This window comes from Corapipo altera, unplaced genomic scaffold, assembly GCF_003945725.1.
Source record: "Corapipo altera isolate COAL_440 unplaced genomic scaffold, ASM394572v1 62, whole genome shotgun sequence".
In the NCBI taxonomy this organism is placed as follows: domain Eukaryota; kingdom Metazoa; phylum Chordata; class Aves; order Passeriformes; family Pipridae; genus Corapipo; species Corapipo altera.
This window is the reverse complement of record NW_020884894.1, coordinates 4810189-4833880: the sequence shown is the minus strand read 5'-3', so window position 1 is coordinate 4833880 and position 23692 is coordinate 4810189. Positions and strand designations below refer to the sequence as shown.

The window sequence follows — 23692 nt, the reverse complement described above, 5'->3', positions numbered from 1 at the left end:
GATAGGGCACTGGGCAGCCCCTGGCACTGCGGTGTCGCGTGGCACGAGCCATGTGTGCTGCTGGTCTGGCCTTTCTTGGCTGGGGATGCTGCGTTGCCATGGAAACGGCTGAGAGGGATGGCAGGGCTGGTGGGGTGTCCCCCGCATGCACCCCCTTGGCACCTTGTCTGTACCCTGTGTGTCCCTGCAGCATCATCTCCCTTGTGTCACCAGACAAGGGGTGTTGGGGACCATTTCTGGGGTCCCTTTCTGGGGCAGGTGACAGTGGGGTTTTGGGTGGGAGCGTGAGTGATACCGCATCTGTGTGGCTGTAGTACGAGGGAACCCCACTCTTTTCCCAGGTAGGTGTGGGGCTGATTTCCTGTGATGTCTGGGTGGGACCAGGCATCCCTCAGGATACACCTAGAGCAGAAGAGTGGCCACCTCTGCAAATCGATGAGGGACCCCAAGGACCTCAGGGATGACCAGGCAGAGGGTTTCCCTTGCCTTCGCTTCTCATGATGTGCAGAGCTGCAGGGCATCTCCTCCTGGCCCCCAAGGCACTGGCATCCTAATTTCCCAACTGGGGGTCTTTTCCCTGTGGTTCTTCCCCCTAACCACCCTCTCTGTGTCCCGACAGGTTCCCTGGCAGCGATGGAGGAAGGCGAGGACAGCCCAGTGGGGGAGAAGAGCCCCTCGGAGAGGGACGGGGCCACCTCGGACCACGAGGGCTCTGCCGAGCACGACTCCTCCAGCCCCCCCAGCAGTGAAGGTGAGTGAGGGGACTCCTCGTGGTGTCCCCACACCATGGGGACAGGCTCTGCCACCAGAGCAACGTGCTGGGCATGCTTGTGGCCTGGGCACCATCTCTGCTGGTGGGCAGGGTGGGAATTAACTAATGAAGTAGCCACCCACCCTGTGAGGCTGGTGATTTAGTGAGGACCCTCCCCATGTCCTTGGGGTGCTCTGACACTCTGGGCACCCTTAGGACCCACTGGGAGCAGCACAGACCCCAAAGTCATGTCCCTTGGGGTACAAAGTGACCCCTCCCAGGGATGCAAAGTGACTCTCTGGGGTGCAGAGTCCTATGTTTTGGGGTGCAAAGTTCTTCCTTGGGGTACAAAGTTCCTTCCCCCACCCAGGATGCAAAATAACCTCTTGGGGTGCGAATTCACGTCCCTTGTTCAGAATGACCTCTTGGGCTACAAAGTGACTCCTCAGGGTGCAAAGTGACTCCTTGGAGGAAAAAGTCGCATCCTTTTGGGGTACAGATTGACTCCTTGGGGTGCAAAGTCACATGCCTCGGGGTACTTCCCAGGGTGCTGAGCAGCCCCTGAGGCTGCAGGTGCTGGCACTGTCAGTGACACAGACGGGCTGGGGGCACGGGGCTGTGGCTCCTGCCTTCCTGCCCACGCTGCTGCCAAGCTGCCGCCGAGCCGAGCTGTGCCGCACCCCAAAGGTGGCTGCGATTCAGGGCCGGGCTGAAACAGTCCCCAGATATCCTTTAAGTTCCTTCCTGTGGAGGTGGGGGCAAATCCCAATCAGTTAATGTTTGCAGTGCCCTTTGAGATAACCGCACCAGGGCAAGGCTGCGCAAGCTCATGGAGCCACTGGGCCCCGGCACAGCCGCGGCTCCTGAAAAACCCCCGCTGCCTTCAACTGGTGGTGTCCCCCAAAACCAAGGGAGCTAAGCTACAATGCACCAGGGAGCCACACCAGCACCCTGCTATTGGGGCAGGGAAGGACCCCAATATTTGAGGCAGGGAAGGGATCCCAACAGCTGCGGCAGGGAAGGACCCCAGTAGCCAGGACACAGAGGAACCCTGCTATTTGAGACAGGGATGGGACCTGGTAACTGAGGCAGGGGTGGGCCAGGGCAGGGAAGGGACCCCAGGGGCTAGGACAGGGAGGGATCCTGATATTTAGGGTGGGGAAGGGACCCTAAAAAGTGGGACAGGGAGGGACCCCGATATTTGAGGCAGGGAAGTGACCCTTGATAATTGGGGCAAGGAGAGACCCTGATATTCAGGGCAGGGAAGGGACCCCAATACCCAGGGCAGAGAAGGGATCCTGATAGCTAAGGCAGGGAAGGGAGCCTGATAGTTGGACAGGGAGGAGACCCTGGTCACTAGAGCAGGGAAGGGACCCCGATATCTGGAGTGGGGAGGTCTCCTGGCAAACTTTACTCAGCAGCAGAGGAAGCAAGCGGCTCTTATCTGATGGGGGAGCCGGGAGCTGGGGCGCGGAGCTGCACCTGGCACTGGCCTGCCTCGATAAAGAGGTGATAGCAGAGATAACGCCGAGCAGCAATAACGGCCACTAAAGCTTTCAGCGCGATGGATAAAAATCGATATGCCAGGCACTTTGATTTATAGCCAAAAATAATAGGACTTTTATACCCGGTGATTGATTTATTTGATGTTAATCATTCCGCTTATCACCTGTATTAATAATCTCCAATGCTGGTGACGTCACCCCTGGGCGTTCGCGGTGGCGCCGATCGATTGGGCTCCGTGCTGGTTATCCGCCCGGGACGCCAAGGCAAACATGTACTTTGGGCACTAATCTTCCACACTGTCATATGCAGATTGGCTTTATCAGCCCATCTCCAGCAGCAGTTAATGGAGAAAATAATTGTTATCAAGTTGCTATGAATACGCCACAAATAGAGCCGTGATGGGAGCAGGGCTGAACCGGGTGACGTGGGACCGTGGCAGGATGAGAGGGAGGTGGCAGGTTTTTGGGAGGTGGGTTGGTAAATCCTTGGGGTGGATGTGAGGATGGACTTGGCTGGGTCATCCCCAGGGGAGGTGAGGGTTTGGACACTCGGTTAACCCCTTCCCTGTGCTGATCCTAGTCCTGGGGTGTCACTGGTCCAGTGGTCCCAATCTCCCCTGGGATACTGCCTCTGAAATTCCCTGCTTGTGACCTGCTGCCTTCCCCCTCCTGCTGCAGAGTCTAGAGACACTCCAGAGAGTCCAAAGGAGCAGGAAAAGCCAGATCCTGGAGAAAACCCACAGGAACTGGACACATGGAATGGGCCAGGTGAGTCCCTGGTGTGCGGCCGGTCATCCCACTCTGTCCCAGTATCCTGACTGGATTGTGGGCTGGAGCAGCTCTCAAGCATTCGTTTCTTGCAAACACCAGTATGAGGAGGACTGGTAGCTAAGCAGGCTGCAAACAGCAGCACTTCTGCTGGAGAGGAGGTGCAGGAGGTGTTTGTTGTCCCCCATGTCCCCAAGGTGCTGCTGGGACATTAAAACCCAAGCTGGGAGCAGCAGGGATACCATCCCCCAATCTGGCGTCACATTCACTGGCACAGGGAGGGTTTGGACCCATCCTGCGTCACACCAGGGCACTCTGCAAGCCTCCTGGCAACCACAAGAGCGATGCTCGCGTGGTTTCGTGATGGTTATCAAAACCCCAAGGAGCAAATTCAGTCTCTATCTCCCTGCCGGCATCTCTGCGCTGGGGCCGCTGGCACTGGGGCAGCCCGGCAAGGCCCAGTGTGCCCTGTGGGTACCCCGTGCCCTATCACCCCCTATCTCCAAACCCACAGGGTTACGGGGCTCTGCCACTCAGATTCACAGAATCACTGAGTATTTGGGGTTGGAAGGGACCTCTGGAGATCATCCAGTCCAAGGCAGGGTTACCTGGAGTAGGTGACACAGGAACACATCCAGGTGGGTTTGGAATGTCTCCAGAGAGGGAGATTCCGCCCCCTCCCTTAGACAGCTGTTCCAGCACTCTGCCACCCTCCATGGAAAGTTCTTCCTCATTTTGAGGTGGAACTTCCTGTGGTTTAGTTTATGGCCATTGCTCTTTGACTGGGGTTGTGAGTGCCTGTCCACTGGGAATAGCTCCCAGCAGGTGGATGGGGATGGAACTGGGGGGCTTGAAACCCCCAAGGGTGGATGTCCCAGATTTTGGGCCCTGTTGGTGTTGCCCACACCCTGCTCCTCCTTGGGGAGCTCCCAGCTGGGCGATGCCTTTGGATCTAGTTTTGGAGCAGTGCGTTGAGAAGGGGCGACCCCGATACAGAGCAGTGATTGCCCTGCGGTGACGGATGCCATGGGAAGGTCTCAGTGTGTCCGCAGGGCAAACAGCCTCCGGGGTGGGCTGGGTGATGGAGGAACCCTGGGAAGTGCTGGCTGCCAGCACACATGCTCCGGCAGCTGCCGAAATCCCCACGGCCCAGCATGGAGCCCTGGCCCTGCTCCCCCTTCCCGCCCCTTCCGAGGGGAAGCGCTCGCCGGCCCCGCTGACATCCCGGCCCTTCCTGCGTGCCGGGCAGGAAGGAGCTGCGAGGCCACCCCCGGCTCCTCCTTATCTGCTCCCCAGCCCTTTGCCCTCGGCACCGCCGTGCTCCTGGTATCCCGGTGCAGGGAGGGAGGGGGCTGTGACACCAACCCTATGGGTGCCCCCATTCCCAGGGGGATCACCAAACCACACAGCCCCTCATCCCAATAGCACCACCAGCCACAGGCTTCCAAAAGGAACCACAATGCCTCGGCTGTGGCCCTGGTGCCTTCCTTCCCCCCTCCCCTCACCGAGTGGGTTATTTGCATTCTTTATGTAAAAGAGATTTTATTATCACCCTCTCCCAGCCCATCTCTATTCTGGTAATTGGAGTGGTATTAATTTCGGTGTGGCGGGGAGTTGATGGCGGTCCGGCGATGCCGCAGCGATAGGGTGTTCCTTTCGCACCAACCGCCGCGATAGCCCGTCTATCAGGAGCTCTGCAGGCTCTGCACTTATCAGGGATGGAGCTGGCGAAAAGGGAAACTCGGAGCAGCCTGAATTTTCTTTTTTATCTTGCAAGATCCGCCGTGTGTCAGCAATGGCAGCTGCGAAGATGCAACGTGCAGGGTGGGGGACGGGGCTTCCTTTGTTCACCCTCCCGCCTTTCCCTGGTGATTTTTGGGGGGTCCCTGGGTCACCCCCGCTGTGGTTTGGTGGTCTGGGTCTCCCAAAGTGCTTTCCGCTGTGCTGGAGGGGATGTGACATTCCAGGAACTCACCACAGGGCTCCTTGGCCCCACATGCCAGGAGTGAGGAGGGTTTTGGTTTATCTTTGAAATGACCTTGTTCCCTGGAGGGGGCTGCAGCTTGCCCGGCTGATAGGCAAATTCCCAGGAGCTGGAGGCTCCAATCCTCAACTTGGGAGCCTTTACAGATGTGCCACCTCTTCATCCAGGGTGCTGGGACACCCTGACTCAGTTCTGCTTCCCAACAGGATCCCAGGATGGAGCACGGACATCCTTTGTGCTCATTCTGTCCTCTGGTGGTGCTGAAGACAGGATGTCCCTCCTCCCCAAATTCCCCCACACCATCCCAAATTCCCCCAAACCATTCCCCACAGCTCTGCCAGCCATGCCTCAGGTTTCCATCTTTCCCGCTCTTTTCTGTTTGTTCTGGAGCAGGGCCGGTAGCAGGAGCACCCACAGGCTCTGACTCCCATCCCGGGGCTGTCCCACCCCTACCCAGCCAACCTCACCAATTCCAGCCTGTTTTCCCAGGGGGATGAGATGAAAAGCTCCAACAAATTTCACATGAAGTTGGGGCAGGAATGGAGCAGAGCAGAGCCTCCATGAGGGACAGGCTGCTCAACCACATTACAAGCCACTGGAGAATTCCCACTGGGAGCTGCTGGGAGGCTGCACCCCCTGGAAACTCTGGATGGCTCTTGCCTTTCTGCCAGGTGGGATGAAGCTTTTTGCTTTTGTCCCTGTGGGAACACCATGGGCCTCTGATAGGGATAGGATGGAGGAGATGGGGCTTTTGCATTCTACCCTCTGGCTGTGTCCCACCACCTTCCCAGGGGATTCCTCACCCCCTTCCCTACATCGACTTCACTGTTTGGGCTCCACCTTGCTGAACCCCAACCTATGCTGCTGTCTTGCCTGTTTGGGCTTTATTTAATAATTAATTAATAATTATTAAATATTAATTTAATATTGATATTTACTCTGAGCAGTAATGATGGCTCTGGGTTAATTACAGTGCCCAGCAGAGGCACCTCTCCTCACCCCCCACCCTCTGTATGGGGTATCGGGAGGACACAGACCAACTCCTAGTTTTTTTGGTGCATCTAATTAAAACTCCAGACTCCTTTTTTTACCCCTTTCCCCCCACCTCCCCCTTCCCTTCTCCTCCCTGTCCCCTTCAGTTGTGTTTATCTGCGCCACGTCTCCTGCTTCAATAATCTCCGGCTGCCCAGAGTTTGTCTGGAAACCTCAAGGTTTATTATCGGGGTGAGCAGGGCACAATGAGGGGGGACAGCTCGTCCGGGCGGGGGACACGGCCCCCGCCACATCTGCCCCATCTCTCCCCCTTCCCCTCCACCCTGGTATGTGTGGGTGGGAAAAATTATTCCAGCTATTCCGTTTTATCGCTGGCAGCTGAGCAGCAGATAGTTGTGTTTGTGGTAGATTGCTGGGGGATGGGGGGAAGTTGGGATTCAGGGAATTAGCCCCTCAACCCTCCAAAATCAAGGGGTCCCCAGGACCCTGAAATCCCCCCCTGCCTGGCTTGTGTCCAGCAAAGGCATGTGCCAAAGGCAGAGGGATGTTTGGCATCAGGATGGGAATGATCCCAGCAGTGGTGGTGGCACTTTGTCCTGGATTTGGGACATGAAAGGGGACCTGTCCCTGCTGGGGTCTGTTTCCACAAGTCCCTGCCCTCGCAGGGTCTGGGGTTGTTGTAGGGTGGAGGGGACAGTTCGAGGACACTGATGGGGTGCAGGGATGCTCGGACTGGTCTGGGGACATTGTGCAGTGGAAGGATGATCAGACTAGTTTGGGGACTCTGCTGGGATGGAGGGATGCTCAGTTTGTTTTGGGAATACTGGTAGTGTGGGGAATACTCAGGCTGTTTTGGGGACACTGACAATGTTGGAGAAATCCAGACCAGCCTTTCCCAGAGCCCAACAGGGACATCCCTGTACCGGGCAGTGCCAGAGGCTGTTGAGAGGTACAGGCAGTGTCCCCCTCTCTGTCCCCATCCTCCTTTCCATTTTCCCTTGGGAAGGAGAAAAATACCTTGCACTCTTGTGGTGAGAGCCCTGAGGGAGATGCTGCCAGACTTGTGGTGATTGACAGGTGTCAGTCACTCACTGCCTTGCTGCTCTGCCCTGGGTGGATCTGAAGTCTGGTGGGTTTTGGGGCTTGGGACCCTGTCCTCTATCTGGGTACCCCTGGGGGTCCTCCCTTGCCCCCAGAGGCGCTTGGGGCTGTGACAGTGCCCCCCCCCCCTGGTCTCCTCCCCTTTTCCGAGGGGGATATCAACCCTCTGCATCGGCTCCAGGGGCCCCTTCACTCCCCTTCCTCCCTCTCTCAGCTTCCTGCCCCCCCCCCCCCCCCCCCAGTCCCAACCCGACCCGGTGCCTGGCACCAGCCTGGGCAGGGCTGGGTGGTCCCAGGACAGAGCAGGGACAGTGGGTCCCTGGCACAAGGATCCTGCCACCCTGGCAGCCCCAGGGAAGCCAGGAAGTTTTCCACCTTCCCATCTGTCCTGAATGCTTTCTGGTGTTTTTTCCCAGTGTTTATTTCTGTCCCCTGCCCTGTGGGCCGAGTCACATTTATTTCCTGGGATGGGGACTCCCTTGTGATGAGGACCCCTGGGGGGACAGGGACCACCTTGGGATGGCAGAACCTGGCAGTTTGGGACCCCTTGGGATGTGGTCCAGGAGTGGGTACAGAGCAGGGACAGATGGGCCCTGGCACAGGGGTCACACCACCAGGTGACCATCAGGAGGGAAGCCAGGAAGTTTCCCTCCTTCTCATCTTCCCTGAGCTTTTTCTAATCTTATTCCCAGTGTTTATGGGAACCTGCAGGCACAGGTCCCTTTTGTTTCCTGGGATGGGGACCTCCTTGTCATGAGAACTCCTGGGGATGGGGGCCCCTTTGGGATGGGGACTCCCTGGGGAAAAGGACCGCTTGGGATGGGGACCCTCTGGAGACAGGGACACCCTTAGAGCTCCATCCCAAGAAGGCACAGCAACACCCCAAACGCAAACGTCCCAGGGAGGCTTATCAGGCTGCATCCTGCTGGGGCAGGGCAGCCCGGGATATGTGGGACACGAGGGAAAGGCAATCCTGGGAAACACGTGGCACAGCCAGTGCCTGCCCCACCACCAGCACCTGCCAGCTGTGCCCCACAGGTGGCAAGTGGGTGCTAGGCCCTTTTGGAGTGCAGCACCTCCTGGGTCCCCCTTCCCCCTCGGCAGCCCCTCCAGGTGCCAGGAGGTGCCCGCTCCGTGCCAGGGCAGGTCACGGCTCCTCCATTATCCGGGGGCAGGGTTCAGCCTGATAACGAGTCGCTTTTGTACTCGGGCAAAAAAAAAATCAATACATTGCAAGCGATGGGCAGGAGTGATAAAGGCAGAAATCCCCCCTCAGCTCCCGCCCCACTGGGGCAGTGGGGTGTCCCCTGCCTCCCAAATTGAGGGACAGAGCCCAGCTCTCCCACAGTTATCCCTTGTCCTGTCCATGGCAGCTCGGCCAGAGCAAGCCCAGGCTGAGCCCAAGCAGGCACAGCCCAGCAAGGCTCGATTTAAACCCTCCTCACTCCTTTGTCGTCCCCAAGGCTGCCCTGATTACTCGAGCACCCAGGATGGCAAAGCCGGGATAATCTCCTTAGCCCCTTTGGAGAGATTTCCCTTTGTGAGCGGAGGTGAAGAGTGGAGATGCTGCGTGTTCACAGCTTAAGACTCTTCCCAATCGGCTCCCTCCATCTTATCGGAGCGGTGCCATCACATCATTTCACTAGTTGAGTTGTCAGGATTTATTCCTTCCGCCGCGCACTCGCCGCTTCTAAAAACAGCAGCTGGGGCACGCGGCGGGGACAGGCCAGGGCTGCCAGGGGGAACTGGGGCTTCTCTGGCTTGACTTTCCCTGGACAAGAGCGGGAGAGCCCTGGGAGGTTGGGTACCCATGGATGGATGGATCCATCCCACTGCCGGGAGCAGCACAGAGCCAGGCCAGCTCCTGCAGCTGCCTGCATTTGCTCCTGGATGCTCCAGACATGCAGCCACATCCATGCACCTACTTTTGCTTTCCTTGGGGGAGTGAGCAGGAAGGAAGCGCAGAAGGGGCCCACACAAACCTACTCGTCCCATCCCATCCTGTCCCCTCCCATCCCAACCCAAGCTGCTCCCGCATCCCTTTGCCCCAACTGCATCCATAGGACTTGAATCATATCCAGACAAACTGCTCTGTCTCTTGGCAGGGTGCGGGCTGAGAGGTCCATCCAGCCATCCATTCATCCATCCTTCCCAATTCTCCCATCTTCCCTCCTCCCTGGGTGTTCCCATGCCATGGGACATCCTGTGCTGGGATGAGAGCAGACACCACCAGTCCATCCTCATTTTCTCAGTCTCTCCATCACCAGGGCTCATGTGGGGACCATTCCCAGCGCATGGTCCCCCAGGGCTGGCACCAGGCACTGTATTTAATCGGAGTAACATGGCTGATACTGGGATGTGATCCCGTGACGCCCCCATAGCAGTATTTATCCTGATAGTATCCAGGCAGCTGCAAACACTGCGGGGACTTCTGAGTCCGGATTCCAACGAGGGGCAGAGCAGTTTGTTCAGATGTGATTCAAATCATATGGATGCAGCTGGGGCAAAGGATGCAGGAACTGATTGGGATGGCATGGCATGGCATGAGTGGGTTTGTCTAGGCCTTGCTCCTGCAAGGAAAGTAAATCTGGGTGCTTGGATGTGGCTGCATCTCCAGAGCATCCAGGAGCAAACACGGGTGGCTGCAGGAGCTGGCCTGGCTCCGTGCTGCTCCCGGCACTGCCATTAATTTCCCTGGCCATAGGAAAGCTGTGGGTCACCTTGCACAGGGGCTCTTGCCATTCGTCTCCATCACACCCCATGTCAGGGCGATACCTCACAGCTTCCTTCCTCCCATGTGCCCACCCAGAATCCTCAAGATCCACAGGGACGTGAGTGCCAGCCATGCTCAGCCATTGATCGCAGGTGCATGGCCGTGGTGTGATGACAGGATTAATCTTTGCTCCCTGGCCAAGCTCAGCCTATTCCTTTGGAATCTCTGATGGGGAGATAAGCTGAGGCACAGCCAGGCAGCCCCAGGGGCAGGGAGCAGCCCCGCACCCAGTGTTTCAGCAGCGATTGGAGCACTGGGGTCTGTGTCACACCAGGCAGGTGCACCTGGCTCACCGGGGGCTTTTCCCCCCTTCCTTCCTTCCTTCTTTCCTTCCTGTTGCTTTTCTTTTCAGCCTAAAGCAAACAGGCAGGTCCCTGCCCAATTTGGTTAATGATCTGGGAGATAAACCCTCCTCCAGTGATAACTGGGCACCGCCTACCTGGGACCGATGGCCAGGTGAGATACCTGGGGGGGTGTTCACGTGCTGGGGGATCCCACAGAGAGCTGGAGCCCGTGGACTTTGCTCCCATACTCTCCAGGACACCCCTCCAGGCTGGCACCGGCTCTTCCCAACCTCCCAGCATGCAGGTAGGGGGATGTGGCTGAATCCAGGGAGCAGAAGGGTGGGATTGCTTCCTGCTGCCTGGTGGTTCCCATGTGAGGACACAGCCCACTGGCTTTGGGCCTTGTCCCAAGTGTGGACAATGTGGACACACAGCATATCCAGGCCTCCCAGTCCCTGTCAGTATCATTTTCCCTGTTCTCACACAACAATGCTGTGTGCTTAGTTTGAAAAATCACCTTTTCCCTCCTCTTTTTTGGTGCTGTGTCAATGTGAGAGTGAGCATAGCACTGGCTTTGCCTGCCCTGCATCCCTGGCGTGCCCCCTGCCCCACGTTCCCAGTATCCTCCCACCCTGCGTTCCCAGTGTCCCCATCAGCTCCACCTCGGGATAGGGAGGAGGAGGAGGGATGAGGCATTTGAGGAGCCGATTTTTGGGTGGATTGAGGCACTGGCTGGGGTTCCAGCACCCCATTTTTGGGTGGCTCGAGGCACTGGCCAGTGTTGTGGCCCTGGGGTGCTGGCGGGAGCGGGGCTGGCTCTGGCAGCACTATTTTTGTCCCCCTGTCTGGAACGGTTTTCTCTTTATCAGCGCCTGCGTGTTTTCTCTGCTGGGGATTGATACACAGAAGATGAAGTGCTCTGACATGGGAAGTGTCAGGCGAATGCTCTTATCTCGGAGACATGGTCTCCTGACCCAAACGCCGCTGATTACCAGTGAGACGGGGGGAAGGGGGGGCAAAAAGGGGGGGCATGGACAGGGGGAGGTGGCGGTTGGGCTCCGTTCCCCAAAAGCAGACGGGACACTCGGGGTGACAAAGCCAGGGGGGAGCCACCACTCTTGGGGCTTTCCTGGGGGCTTGGGCCTTTGCTGTCACCTCCTCAGAGCTGGGATGAGGGAGGAGGGTGGGAAGCATGGGGATGCTGAGGCTGGAGTGAATCCAACACCAGCACATCAGGAGTCAGATGGGAGAGCAGTGGAAATGTGGAGCAATGTGCGCCACGTGAGGGTCCGACTGCCCTGCTCAGCCCTGAGGACACTGTGATGGTCACTGCTCCCTGCTTGACCCCAGGTCCTTTGTGGGGATGATCAGCCGGATGAGGGACTGCTGCTGCCCTTCCTCAGGGTTGGTTTGTGCCAGGGAATAAATCCCATCAGCTCCTCGAAGGCCTCATCACTCCTCCTCCTCCCTATCCTGAGATGGAGCTGATGGGAGAATGGGGAGGGGGGATGCTGGGGATACAGGGTGGGAGGATGCTGGGAATGTGGGCCAGGGGGATGCCAGAAGTGCAGGGTGGGAGGATGCTGGGAATGCAGGGCAGGCAGAACCAGTGCCGTGCTCACTCTCAAAACCATTTTGCAGGGATGAAATCCCAGCTAGAAGAGCTGAGATCCCCACAACCAGGGTGGCTTTTGGAGCTTTTCTGGCTCCAAGCCAGCTCTGAGGGCTCCCAGGTTGAGGACTGTGGGAATGGGAAGACAGGCATTGGGAATGCCCCAGCAGGGCAGAGGGGCTGTGGCAGAGCCCATCCCTCCCTTCACCAGCACGTGCTGGAGGCTGCAGCACAGGGGTAGAGGGTGGCACATGCCAAGCACAGGGACCAGCCTGGTGACCCCAGACACCTGGGGGACCTTCAACACCTTCACAGACCTCCTGGGGGGGCAGTGGGTTTTGCCAACAGGCACTGGCTGCTCCCCTGGGATGCACTCGGAGCTGTGTCCCCAGTGACCCAGTTGGGTGTATGGAGGGGACTCAGGGGTGACAGTGGGAGCTGGGTGATCACAGGTATCACCACCCAGCACTTCCAGTCACTCACCTCACCTCACCCCAGCACCGGGAGGATCCAGATGTCAGCCCTGCTAATAAACACATCAGATTTCAATCTCTGCAGCCATGGGATCGCTTTATCCTCCCTGTGCTCTCGGCTCTGAAAGCAATTTTGCCTTCAGAAAGAGCAGCCTCCTCCCCACCCACGGGACCCGGGCACAGGCTACCTCCACCTCGGTGCCCCTGGGGCTTTAGGGGGGCTCTTTGTCCTGATGTGGCAATGGGGGGACTCCACTGCTTTGGTGGTAGGAGCATTCCCAGCCACAGATGGGTGCCCTGGGTTGGGTTTGTCACGCTGTCCTCAGGGAGCAGCTTGTTTTTGGGGCACAGCAGATGCAGCGAGGGGCAGCCAGCACTCATCCATCTGGATATTGGTTACCTGCCATCTTATCTGCGCTCCCAAAGACAAAGGCACAGTTAAAACATTTTAGAGCAGCCTTCATAGCGTATTAACATGTTATCTAACCCATTAAACCAGAGGCTTATCAGATAATCAAAGCCATTAAGCCCTGAAGCTGCTGCGACTTTGGGTGCGGGGATGGGAAATGCTCCTTCCGCTCCACCGCAGGCCCTGCCTGGACCCCCCGTGCCGTGCCAGGACCCCCCGGCAAGCGGATGGATCCCACCACCCACCACGGACACGCAACTCTGGGAGACCCACCAGCAGCTCTTGGCCCCAAATGGATGCCCACCTCCCCGGGGATCTGGGGGTGCTGCAGGTTGGGGAGTTTTGGGGGGTGTTGTGCTGATGCTGTGCCTGTTTCCCTGCAGATGAGCTGGATCTGGAGGTGCAGGATGGAGAGAGACGGGTGCGAACCCGCAGGAGTCTTCCCGAAGGCTTCTCCTGGGGACCCTTCCAGGGCAGCATCCACAGCGAGCCAGCATCACCGGGGCATGGGGACATGGTAAGAAGCCACCCCCATGGGGATGGTGGCAGAGGAAGTCCCAAACAAACAAATTGTTTGGGAATAGCAGTCCATTTGGGATGGATTTTCCCTACCCAGGCTCATCACTCCCTGAGAATCTCCTGGTTTGGGTGCCCAGGAGGTTTCCCTCCCATACACTGAGGTGAGAGTGTTCCCATGGGCAGCAGGTCAGGGTGCTGGCTGTCCCCTCTACATAGCTACAGGTTGCTTGGTTATTTGTGGATAGTCATGGGATCTGCATTTCCCACCCCAAATTTGCTCCCTGGGGACTCTGATTGTGCCTGGAAAGCACCAGCAGCAGTGGTGAAGGGGCAGGAAAGGGGGCACCAAGGTGGCACCAAGGGGCTGGTGGCTGTTAGTGGCTGTTGGTGCCATCACTGGGGTGAGCAGCAGAGGAGGGGGGTGTGTATCCATGAATGTGCACATGGGTGTGTTTCAGGCTCTGGATCCTCATATCCCGGCCACAGCCTTCCCTCCACATCCCCCTCGAGCCACACACAGGCAGCTTGAACCCAGGATCCTCGAGGCCTGGCTCCATCCCCACCTCTTCCTCCTCCTCTCTCCCTCGCTCTTCTTTTCTTTTCCTTTTCTTTTTTTTTAACTCAGGCCCGTTTATCTTTGCTGAATTAAATCCTTGATTAACCCTTATCTGCCCAGTTTGGCTCCCTATCTCCCGGTTGGCGCCGTGTGTCCAGACACCCGGTACAGGATGATTGATTTCTCAAAGATATGCGCGGCTTTTTTCTGATACTTCATTTATTGTCTAAATATTTTTGCTCCCATTTCAGCAGCTCCCTTATCGAGCCCGGCTGATGATTCCCAGCCCTGCTCTCCTCTGCCACTCGCCTCCCTCCCTATCTCTGCTCAGGGAAGGGAGGAAGGAATCGCAGCCCCATCCCTGATACGGGCTGTCGCCCTCAGGTCCCTTCGTCTTTGTTGCTGGCGGCGGGGTGGGCGTGCAGGGGGTCTCCCACAAATCCTGCCCGGCTCTGCTCCTCATCTCCGTGTGGGAGATTATCCCACCCTGGACTTTTAGTGGGAGCTGGGAACACTGGATCGCTTTAATGCATCTGTGGCATCGTGTGTGCCTATGGCTTTGCTAATGGAGGAAAAGGAGAAGGAGGAAGAGGAGGAGGAGGAAGATCCCTGCTTGCCCCCAGCTGGTCCCACAGGGATCCCCCAAAACATCAGTGCTCAGGAGGGTGTGGAAACCCACTGAGAGCCAGCCTGGGGGTGCCAAGGAATTGTGGAGCCCCCCTGGGGCTGTCCCCCAACTCCATCCCTGCCCCATGTCCCCCCCAGCCACCCAGCCCGGGGTGCAGTGAGGGCACAGGGCCGTGCCCATGCGCCATCCCGGCGGATGCGGAGCAGATAGGGTTTCTGATGGTTATCAGCCGGTGTGGAGCGGAGACACCGACCTCTTTGTTCCAGGGAGAACAAGGAAAGGCTTGACACAGGGGCTGGGGCCGCTGAGGGGAGCTGGGGTGGACACCCTGGGGTGCTGGGAGCACTTTGGGGTGCTGAGAGCTCCCTTGGGGTGCTGGGAGCACTTTGGGGTGCTGAGAGCTCCCTTGGGGTGCTGGGAGCACCTCGGGGTGCTGCAGGACTCCTGGGCACTGCAGGGACCTCCCTCTATCGGGGGTACCCACAGCTTCCCCCATGCACAGAGCAAAACTGCAAAGGGGCCGTCCCCTCCCTCCTCCACCACGGTCCCCAAGAGTGCTCAGCCCACAGCACCCATCCCTGTGTCCCATGTACCCATCCCAATGTCTCCAGCCCCCATGGGCCAGGTGGGTTCCCCCAGCACTGTGGGCCATGCACATGCGTGTGCAAGCGCCTCACACACGTGTGCAAGCGCCTCGCACGCGTGTTGAGGGGGTTTATCACGCTGCTGGCACTCGCTCCTGGCAGTGATAAGGCCCCAACCGGCTGCTACTGTCAGACTGAGTTGGAGGGGTTGGAAATATTGGGATGGATAATTAGATTTCATATCGTTACTGCAGCAGCCATCGGAGGATCAGGGAGATTAATTTCCCCCCCCTTATGCTCATTAATATTCATTAGAATGCAGGGAGGCAGAGCTGGGCAGGGACTGAGCAGGGAGTGCTGTGGCCACCCCTGGCAGCCCCTCAGCATGACCTCGGCCTGTTTCGGGGAGTGCTGTGACCAGCCCCGTCAGCCCCTCCCCCTGACCCCAGCCTGGCACCCCCTCACCATGACCCTGGCCCGTTTCAGGGAGCGCTGTGACCCCCCTGGCAGCCCCTCACTGTGACCCTGTCATGTTGTGGGGAGCGGTGCTGACCCCCTGTCCCTGCCCTGGCAGAGCCCACCCGTGACGCTGGTGCTGGGGGACGAGAGCTGCTGGCTGTCCCGTCTGCCCCTCGTGCCCGGAGAGCCTGATGCCAACGCCGTCATCTACAAGAAGGGTTGGTACCAGTGTCTGTGGGGGTTCAGAGGGAAAGTGTCCCCATCCACGCCCCCAGTCCCAGTGTCTGCTCTCCGTGTCCTCCCGCTGGTTGTCCCTGGGCTTGTCCCCGGGCTTGTCCCCTGTCCCAGCCTCTCTGGCTGTCTGATGCCAAGAGGGCTGGGGAGAGTCCCAGCAGGGATGGGTGCAGGGATGACACAGGTGTAAGGATGGGTATAAAGATGGGTACAAGGATAGCACAGGCATGGGTGTAAGGGTAGACTAAGGGATGGATATAGGGATGAAAGCAAGGATGGTGTAAGGATGGACGCAGGGATGGGCACAGGGATGGAAACAGGAAGAGACATAGGGGTGGGTGCAAGGATGAGTGTAAGGATGGACACAGGGATGGGCACAGGGATGGAAACAGGAATAGACATAGGGGTGGATGCAAGGGTGGATGTAAGGCTGGACACAGGGATGGGCACAAGATTGGCACAGAGATGAGTGCAGAGATGGTTGTAAAGATGGGCACAGGTATGGGTGTAAGGGTGAACTCTGGGATTGGCACGGGAATGGGCGCATGGATATGTGCAGGGATTGGCAGAAGCCAGAGCTGCGGCTCGGGACAGGCACGGCCGTGCAGGGCTCAGACACGGGCAGACACTGCCATCTCCAGGCCGTGGCTGGGAGGAAACACCGGGCACTGCCGGGACAGCGGGGACAAGGCGGGACAGAGGGGACAGGGTGTCCCAGAGCCACGCGGGCAGCAGGACGGGGTCCAGGGATCCACGCTGACCGCTGTCCCCCCATTCCAGATGAAGCTCTGTGGTGCCGGACCACACGCACGCTGCGGGAGAACGAGCATGTGAGCGCCTTCGTGATGGCAGAGCCACCGGCTGTCCCCAACCACGGGGTGAAGGCGGAGCCCAGCGAATCCCCGTACCCGGCGGCGCTGCACTCGGACATCCAGCTGCTGCCACAGCAGGCCGGCATGGCCGCCATCCTGGCCACCGCCGTCGTCAACAGTGAGTCCTGGGGACATGTGGAAGAGACATGACCCTGCCAGGGCTCCCAAACCCATAATACAAGTGATGCATGTCCCTTGTCCCTTCCCTTTTGCAGAGGACGTGTTCCCGTGCAAGGACTGTGGGATCTGGTACCGGAGCGAGCGCAATCTCCAAGCCCACCTGATGTACTACTGTGCCAGCCGACAGAGCGCCAGCGCTGGCTCACCAGCCGTGGATGAGAAGCCCAAGGAGACGTATCCCAACGAGCGCGTCTGCCCCTTCCCCCAGTGCAAGAAGAGCTGCCCCAGTGCCAGTTCCCTGGAGATCCACATGCGGAGCCACAGCGGTATGGCATGGCATGGCACAGCACCTCTCGTCTGGGTGGAGGGGCAGGGAGGCTGTGGGGCGACAGCACGGTGACCAGTTTGATGAGGTTCTCCCCATTTGGGTCACTGGTTTGGGGCAGCTCACTTGTACATATTCCGCCATCTCAGCCCTGTAGAGATGGAGGGATTTGGCCCTGTGAGGTGGCCCTGTGGTCCCCATCACCCTTCCTGAGCGTTCGTGTGTCCCGCAGGAGAGCGGCCGTTCGTCTGCCTGATCTGCCTGTCCGCCTTCACTACCAAAGCCAACTGTGAGCGGCACCTGAAGGTGCACACAGACACCCTGAATGGTGAGTGCTCCCATGGGAACACCCCTGTCCCTTCTGGCACAGCCTGGGGATGGGTACTGGCTCTTCCCACCCTGCCAGGTACCCACTCAGCCCGTGCCGTGTTCCCAACAGGTGTTTGCCACAGCTGCGGCTTCATCTCCACCACAAGGGACATCCTGTACAGCCACCTGGTCACCAACCACATGATCTGCCAGCCGGGCTCCAAGGGCGAGGTGTTCTCCCCTGGATCAGCCCTTCCTGCTGCCAAACCCATCGCTCCTGGTGAGTGCTGGGGCTGCGGCCACAGGGCACTTGGGATGGCATTGGCACTGAGGCCTTGTACCCAACAGGCTCTGGTGGCAGAGAGGGAGGTGGGAATGGGGCAGTGTCCCTGTGTTGGGAATGGGGAACAGGGTGAGCATCCCTGTACTAGGGGTGTTGGTAACAGGGGCAGGGCAGCATCCCTGTACTGGGATGTTGGGAAAGGAGCAGCGTCTCTGCGTGAGAAATATTGGGAATGGGAAATGGGGCAGGATCCCTATGCCAGGGGTGCTGGGAATTGGGGATGGAGCAGCATCTCTGTGCGGGGTGTCAGCAATAGGGGATGGAGCAGCATCCCTGTGCCAGGGGCATGGGTAACAGAGGTCAAGGCAGCATCCCTGTGCCAGGATGTCAGTGACACTGGTGCCTCTGTCCCCTGGCAGGGCTGAGCCAGCCGAACAACGCGTCCCTGCGGAAGTGCAGCCTGCCAGCGTTCCTGCCCGAGGGGCTGCCGGCGCTGCCCCAGCACATGGTGCTGCCCGGCCCCCCACCCGGCCCCCCGCCTGGCCCCGACGCCACACTGCCCTCAGCACCACCTTCCTCGCCCCCTGATGCCAGGGCTGGCAAGCTCTCACCACCAGCCCAGCCACAGAATGGGGAAGGGCCTTCATCAGCATCATCCTCCTCTTCCTCCTCCTCCACCTCCAGTGAGACTATCCGCATCAAGGAGGAGCCTGCCAGCAGCCCAGTGAGCGAGGCGGAGGCACCGAAAAGCGGGGAGGGGGCCGGCAGCCCCGACGCTGGCTCCCGGACCTCGTCCCCCCGCAGCCTGCCCCCGGCCAAGGTCAAGTCAGAGCTCACCAGCCCCACACCGGGCTCCAGCCCAGTGCCCAGCGAGCCAGGGACAGGCACAGCCGGCGGCACCGTCTTCCTCCCCCAGTATGTGTTCGGCCACGAAGCCGCAGTGGTGCCGCAGGCATCGGAAATCCTGGCGAAGATGTCAGAGCTGGTGCACAACCGGCTGAAGCAGGGCCACGGGGGCACGGTGCCACCCACCATCTACACAGGCACGCCGGTGCCCAAGGGTGCCACTTGCTTTGAGTGCGAGATCACTTTCAACAACATCAACAACTACTACGTGCACAAGCGCCTCTACTGCTCCAGCCGCCACCTGGCCGAGGACAGTCCCCCCGGGGCACGCAAGCTCAAAGCACCCCCTGGGGCACCCAAGGGTCCTCCTGCCCCGGGGACACTGCTGTCCCCTCCGGTGGGCAACGGGCAGGGGACACCAGCAGGGGATGGGGACACCGGCCGCGATGCCACACCACTGACCACTGTGCCAGAGGTGAAGGCAGAAGAGGGGGGTGGCAAAGCAGGGTCCCCCGAGGCAGAGGGGGGACCTGGGCGATGCAGCGAGGACAGCCAGAGCCCCGGCAGCTCGGCGGGGGACGAGGGGGATGAAGACCCCAGCAAGACGTTGTGTGAGGCCTGTAACATCCGCTTCAGCCGCCACGAGACCTATGTGGTGCACAAGCGCTTCTACTGTGCCTCCCGCCATGACCCCCCCCTGCGCCGCCCCACCGCCCCCAAAGTGCCCTTCCTGCCGCAGCCCCTGCGCACCCGCAAGCGCCGCAAGCTCTACGAGATCCACGGGGCCGCTCACCGACCTGCCGAGCCCCCACCAGCCCCCGACCCACCACCGACCACCGACCCAGCCAGTGCTGCCCCCTCGTCTCACGCCAGCCCCGATGCCGAGGGTCCCATTGACCTGAGCAAGAAGCCACGGTGGCAGAGTGAACCGGCACCAGCTCCGGCACCGCTGCTGCCCTTGGCTGACTACCACGAGTGCACCGCATGCCGCATCAGCTTCAACAGCCTCAACACCTACCTGGTGCACAAGAAGTACCAGTGCCCGGCCACCCCACTGCAGCCCCGCACCCTCGAGCACCTCCAGAAGATGAAGGGGGCCATGCCCGCCCCCCTCAAGGGGCGGCACAGCCCCGGCAGCCCCAATGAGGGGGACCCTGAAGGTGTGCGGGTGAGGGCAGCCCCAGCGGGCAGCCCCAGCATCCCCTATGCCGGGGCGGACTCACTGCAGCGTCACCCCAAGAGTCCCCTGCCACCCCCGGGGGCGAAGGGACCTCTCGCTGCCTGTCCCTACTGTCCCCTCAACGGGGCCATCAAGGGCGACCTCCTCGAGCACTTCCGTAACGCCCACGGGCTCTTCGTGGCCAAGCCGGCGGCGGCCGGGCAGGGGGTCCCCGACACCCTGGCCCCTGGTGCCAGCAGGACACCCGAGCCCCCTCTGCCCACGACGTCACCCCCTCGCCCACCTGCCCCCCGCCTCCGCCGGGACAGCTGCAGTGCCAAGGAGGGCCAGGATGGTGGCGGCAGCCCCCGGCCCCCTGCGTCCCCCCGGCCACCCCCCTCGCCCGGAGCCCCGGAGGCACTGCGGGAAGCTGCCCGCAAGCCCCCCACGCCCCCCGCCTACACGGACAGGGGGGTGCAGACCCCCCCGGCCAAGGCTGTGCCTGGCCCTGTGCCCAACGGCAACCACAGGTACTGTCGCCTCTGCAACATCAAGTTCAGCAGCCTCTCCACCTTCATCGCACACAAGAAATATTACTGCTCCTCCCACGCTGCCGAGCACGTCAAGTAACCCCTCCCCATGCCCCCTGCCATTGCTCGGGGGGCTGCAGGGGCTGGGGGACAGGTGCCTGACACCCCTCCCTTGCAGGGGTTGGTGGGGGGAAGAGGACCCCCAGGAGGCTCTTCTGGGGCAGCTTCAGCATCTGGAGCCCCAAACTTCACCCCAGCTCAGGGGGTCTGAGGACCCTATGGTGGGGAGCGTGGTGCTGAGGGGGGTCAGCCCCCACCTCTGCCCAAAAACTGAGGCAGGGGCTGTGGGGAGGCTTTGTCCCCTGGTAGACACTACAGGGTTGGGATGGGGGGTATGGCATGTCCAGACCCTGGAAAACATGGAGATACCCCCACTGCAGAGCAGACCCTGCACAGAGACAGCACTGGGGGCGAGGATGGAGCTGCCCTGGGAACTGTGTGTATAAGTGTGTACAGAAATAAATATGTCTAATAAACACCTGTGTGAGGGTGGGGGACACTGTGGGGGCTGGCATGGCCACTGTCACCCTGTGGGGACAGGGAATGGAGACAGTGGCAATAGCAGGGCAGGGCATGATGTCCCCACACTGTCCTTGGCACCCCTTGGTGGCACTTACATCACCCCAGGGGGGTCACACATCTATGCCATGGGGCAATGCAGCCACCCCCAGACGGGGTGCAGCTGGTGCTGGCTGCAGGCTGATGGCTCATTAATTATCAGGCTAATTAAGCTCCCACAGTCACAGGTGGGGCTCAGGTCTCCTCCCACACCAGCAGTTCCTGCACTGGAGCTCCAGACCCCTGCGGTGGATGCCCAGGTGAGCGTGGCCCAGGTCATGAGTTCCCTGCAGTGTGTCATGGGGCACAATGTCCCTAAGGACCCCCAGAGCACGGCTTCTCACTTCCCCACAGCTCCCAGTAAGCACAGGCAGGCAGTGGGTTGTTCGCCCTCATCCTGCCCTGTCTGGCAGGGATTGTGCTTTAGGGACCTCTCTGGGCTCCCCATCCCCTGTCAGGGACAATCCCCAAGAGCCAGGTCGATGGAACCCAGTGCCCCCAGCTCTGTTTGTTTCCCAGTTGGTATCCCTGGAGCTGCTGGGCGGTTGTGATCCCCATGGACATGGCCAGGGCAGCACCAGTGCCTGGGGTTGTGCAAAGCTGGTGGGTTACAGCAGCTTTCCCTGCACAGGGCTGCCAGGGGGGCTGAGGACCCAAGAGACTGGAACAGCCCCTCCAGGACAGGGGCAGGGGCCTTCTGTGCCAATCCTGGACAGTCTGAAGGAGCAGGGACACCTTTCATCCCTTCAAGTGGAGCAAGAACAGGCTTGGTGCCAGCTGCCACAGGCCAGTGGGTTTGGGATTTGCCCCATCCCCTTCTCATGGTTGTCTGCAATGCTGGAGGGGTCTCAGCTCTGCGCCAGGAGGTGAGAGCCAGGCTCTGGGGGCCAGGGAGGAGGGCAAAGGCAGCAGCTCCCTTGGGAAGTGTTTGCAACAGTTCCCCTCCTCACATGCTCTTACAGCAGCACCCCTGAGTGCCAAGTAGTGCAAGGGGCTGAGTGTCTTGTGTGTGTCCCCCCCTGCAAAGATGACACAAGATGCAGCTGAATTCAGGAAAACTTTATTTAAATAAATATATTTACAGAGCAGCAGCTATTCCAGAGCAGATCTGGCCCCGCTCAGTCAGCGGAGTGCAAGGAGAGATTGTGGTGGGCACCGCCTCAGGCATTGACCTAGCGGGGTGTGGGATCCCCAATGATTGGGGGTACAGAGGATGGGGGACAGGACACCCAGCCCTCACTGCAGCATCTTCCTGCGGGGCAGGGCTGAGAGGCTGGAGGGCAGGGCTGGGAGGCTGCGAGGCAGGAGGTTGGGCAGTGCCAGGCTATTCTCCTCTTCCTTCTGCTCCTCAGTGGCATCCAGGAGCTGCTGCATGTAGCAGGAGGTGCCAAGCAGGGCATGGCCCGTGGCCTGCATGGTGAACAGTGTCCAGCGCAGAGCTTCCCTGGGCAGGGAGAAAGGGGGTGAGCGTCCCTCCAGGCACCCCACGGAGCAGGGTGGGCAGTGTCCCCACTCCCAGAGCCATCCCAGCCCCACAGCACTCACTTCATGAGGCGCCGGGCGCCGTAGCACTGCAGGTCATAGGACACGCTGTAAGTGCCATAGAGGGTGGCTTTGACGTTGAGGCAGCCTGGGTCCCTCGGGTGGGTCTTGTACAAGTCGAAGGTGACACAGGCAACATCGATCTTCCGAGGGGGCTTGCGGGACAGGCCCACCTGGTAGCCAGGAGTCTGGGGAGAACAGGGCCATGGTCACCCAGTGTTACACCACCCTCTCAGTCCCACCTCCCCACTGATTACAGCATGGGATAGACAGACTCAGCTGGGGGCCAGGAGTCTGGGGAGAGCAGGTCACACCCAGTGGCACCCCACCCTGCCAGTCCCACCTCACCCAGCATCCCACCTGATCCCACCATGGGATAGACAGGACAAACTAGCCTCCTCCTCTCCCTCCCAGAGGTCCACTCACCTTGGGGGCAGCCCAGCTCTGCCCCTTGCTCAGGGCCATCAGCACTGTGCCCTCCTCCAGTGTCCGGAAGAACGACTCGGTCTCCACCACAGTTCCATCCTCATCCAGCACCAGCGAGATAGGACCCGGCATGGCCAGGGCACTCTGAGCCTGCAGGGGGCCTTGGAGTGAGCAGGGCTAGGGGCAGCCAGCCCACCTCCCACCTGGGACAGACAGACCCTCAGCTCACCTGCTTGACCAGCTCAGCAAGGCTCGGGGCCATGATACCCTTGCGCAGGCTCCGGTCCCAGTTGCACACACGGAAAGGCCGGGGCGGTGGGGCTGGGCTTGCCAGGAGCTGCTGGGTCATGGAGGCACTTGCTGAAACACATCTGGGGAGGGATACAGGGATTGGGGTGTCCTGAGTCCCACCACTGTCTCCTGGCACCTCAGCACATCACTCGGGGAGTAAAGGGGTGCCAAAGCAGGGAGGGCTCTGGTGTCCCCAGTCCTGGGAACAGTGGCTCCATAGCACTTACCTGGAGACGGGGGCAGCCAGGCGCTGGCTCAGGGATTTGGCATAATCCATCTTTGCCAGGAGCACTGAGCAGCCTGTGGGAAGGAAGAATTCAGCCCTAGGCAAGGGTGGTCCTGTCCACTCCAGGAGACCTCTTCCCACCAACACCTCTCACTCCTCTCTGCTCCAGAAGAGCTTCCCAGTGGCACTTCCTGTGCTCAGCTCTGGTCCCGCTGCCTTTACAGGGGCTGTTCCTGCCCTTTGGCCAGCGGTGCCCGCCCGGCCAGAGTCCCCTGCCAGCACAGCTCTTGCGCAAAGGGACACACGGGGCCCTGAGTCAGCACTGGAGCAAAGGTGAGACACCAGCACTGGGATGTGTTTACACCCCAGGGTCTTCAGCAGGGATAGCCAGGGCATTGGGAGTCAGAGACACCCCTGGGAGCACTCCCAACCCTGCGGATCGAGAGATGTATCCAGCCAGGAGCCTGCTGGGGGGCTCCAGCCAGGGCCCTCATAAGGAGGTCCAATGGACC

General features: G+C 60.0%; 2 protein-coding genes across 3 annotated transcripts in view; one reads left to right on the top strand and one right to left on the bottom strand.

The window, feature by feature from the left end:
* Positions 1-625: 625 nt before the first annotated feature.
* Positions 626-20413, top strand: ZFPM1 (zinc finger protein, FOG family member 1). The gene is made up of 9 exons (XM_027647065.1): positions 626-751; positions 2935-3024; positions 13037-13170; positions 15515-15617; positions 16414-16623; positions 16721-16951; positions 17183-17278; positions 17390-17539; positions 17962-20413. Exons 1-9 carry the CDS (start codon positions 634-636, stop codon positions 20175-20177), a joined length of 3348 nt encoding a protein of 1115 aa, XP_027502866.1. The 5' UTR covers positions 626-633; the 3' UTR covers positions 20178-20413.
* Positions 20414-21739: 1326 nt separating this feature from the next.
* Positions 21740-23692, bottom strand: part of CIDEC (cell death inducing DFFA like effector c) — a 3006-nt gene continuing 1053 nt past the window's right edge. For both annotated transcript variants that reach the window (XM_027647085.1, XM_027647084.1), the window contains exons 2-6: positions 23182-23254; positions 22893-23034; positions 22664-22813; positions 22241-22425; positions 21740-22139 (exon numbers count right to left, since the gene is read on the bottom strand). In XM_027647085.1, coding sequence (XP_027502886.1) covers positions 21932-22139; positions 22241-22425; positions 22664-22813; positions 22893-23034; positions 23182-23231 — 735 coding nt within the window. In that variant the 5' untranslated portion in view covers positions 23232-23254 and the 3' untranslated portion in view covers positions 21740-21931. The remainder of the gene's footprint in view (positions 22140-22240; positions 22426-22663; positions 22814-22892; positions 23035-23181; positions 23255-23692) is intronic.

What these genes read in the sequence shown, in the direction of transcription:
- ZFPM1 (XM_027647065.1), top strand. Translation starts at nt 634, where the DNA reads ATGGAGGAAGGCGAGGACAGCCCAGTGGGGGAGAAGAGCCCCTCGGAG. An exon ending in CACCGGGGCATGGGGACATG is followed by an intron (nt 13,171 to 15,514) that starts GTAAGAAGCCAC and finishes CTGCCCTGGCAG; the next exon opens with AGCCCACCCGTGACGCTGGT. An exon ending in TGCCAAACCCATCGCTCCTG is followed by an intron (nt 17,540 to 17,961) that starts GTGAGTGCTGGG and finishes GTCCCCTGGCAG; the next exon opens with GGCTGAGCCAGCCGAACAAC.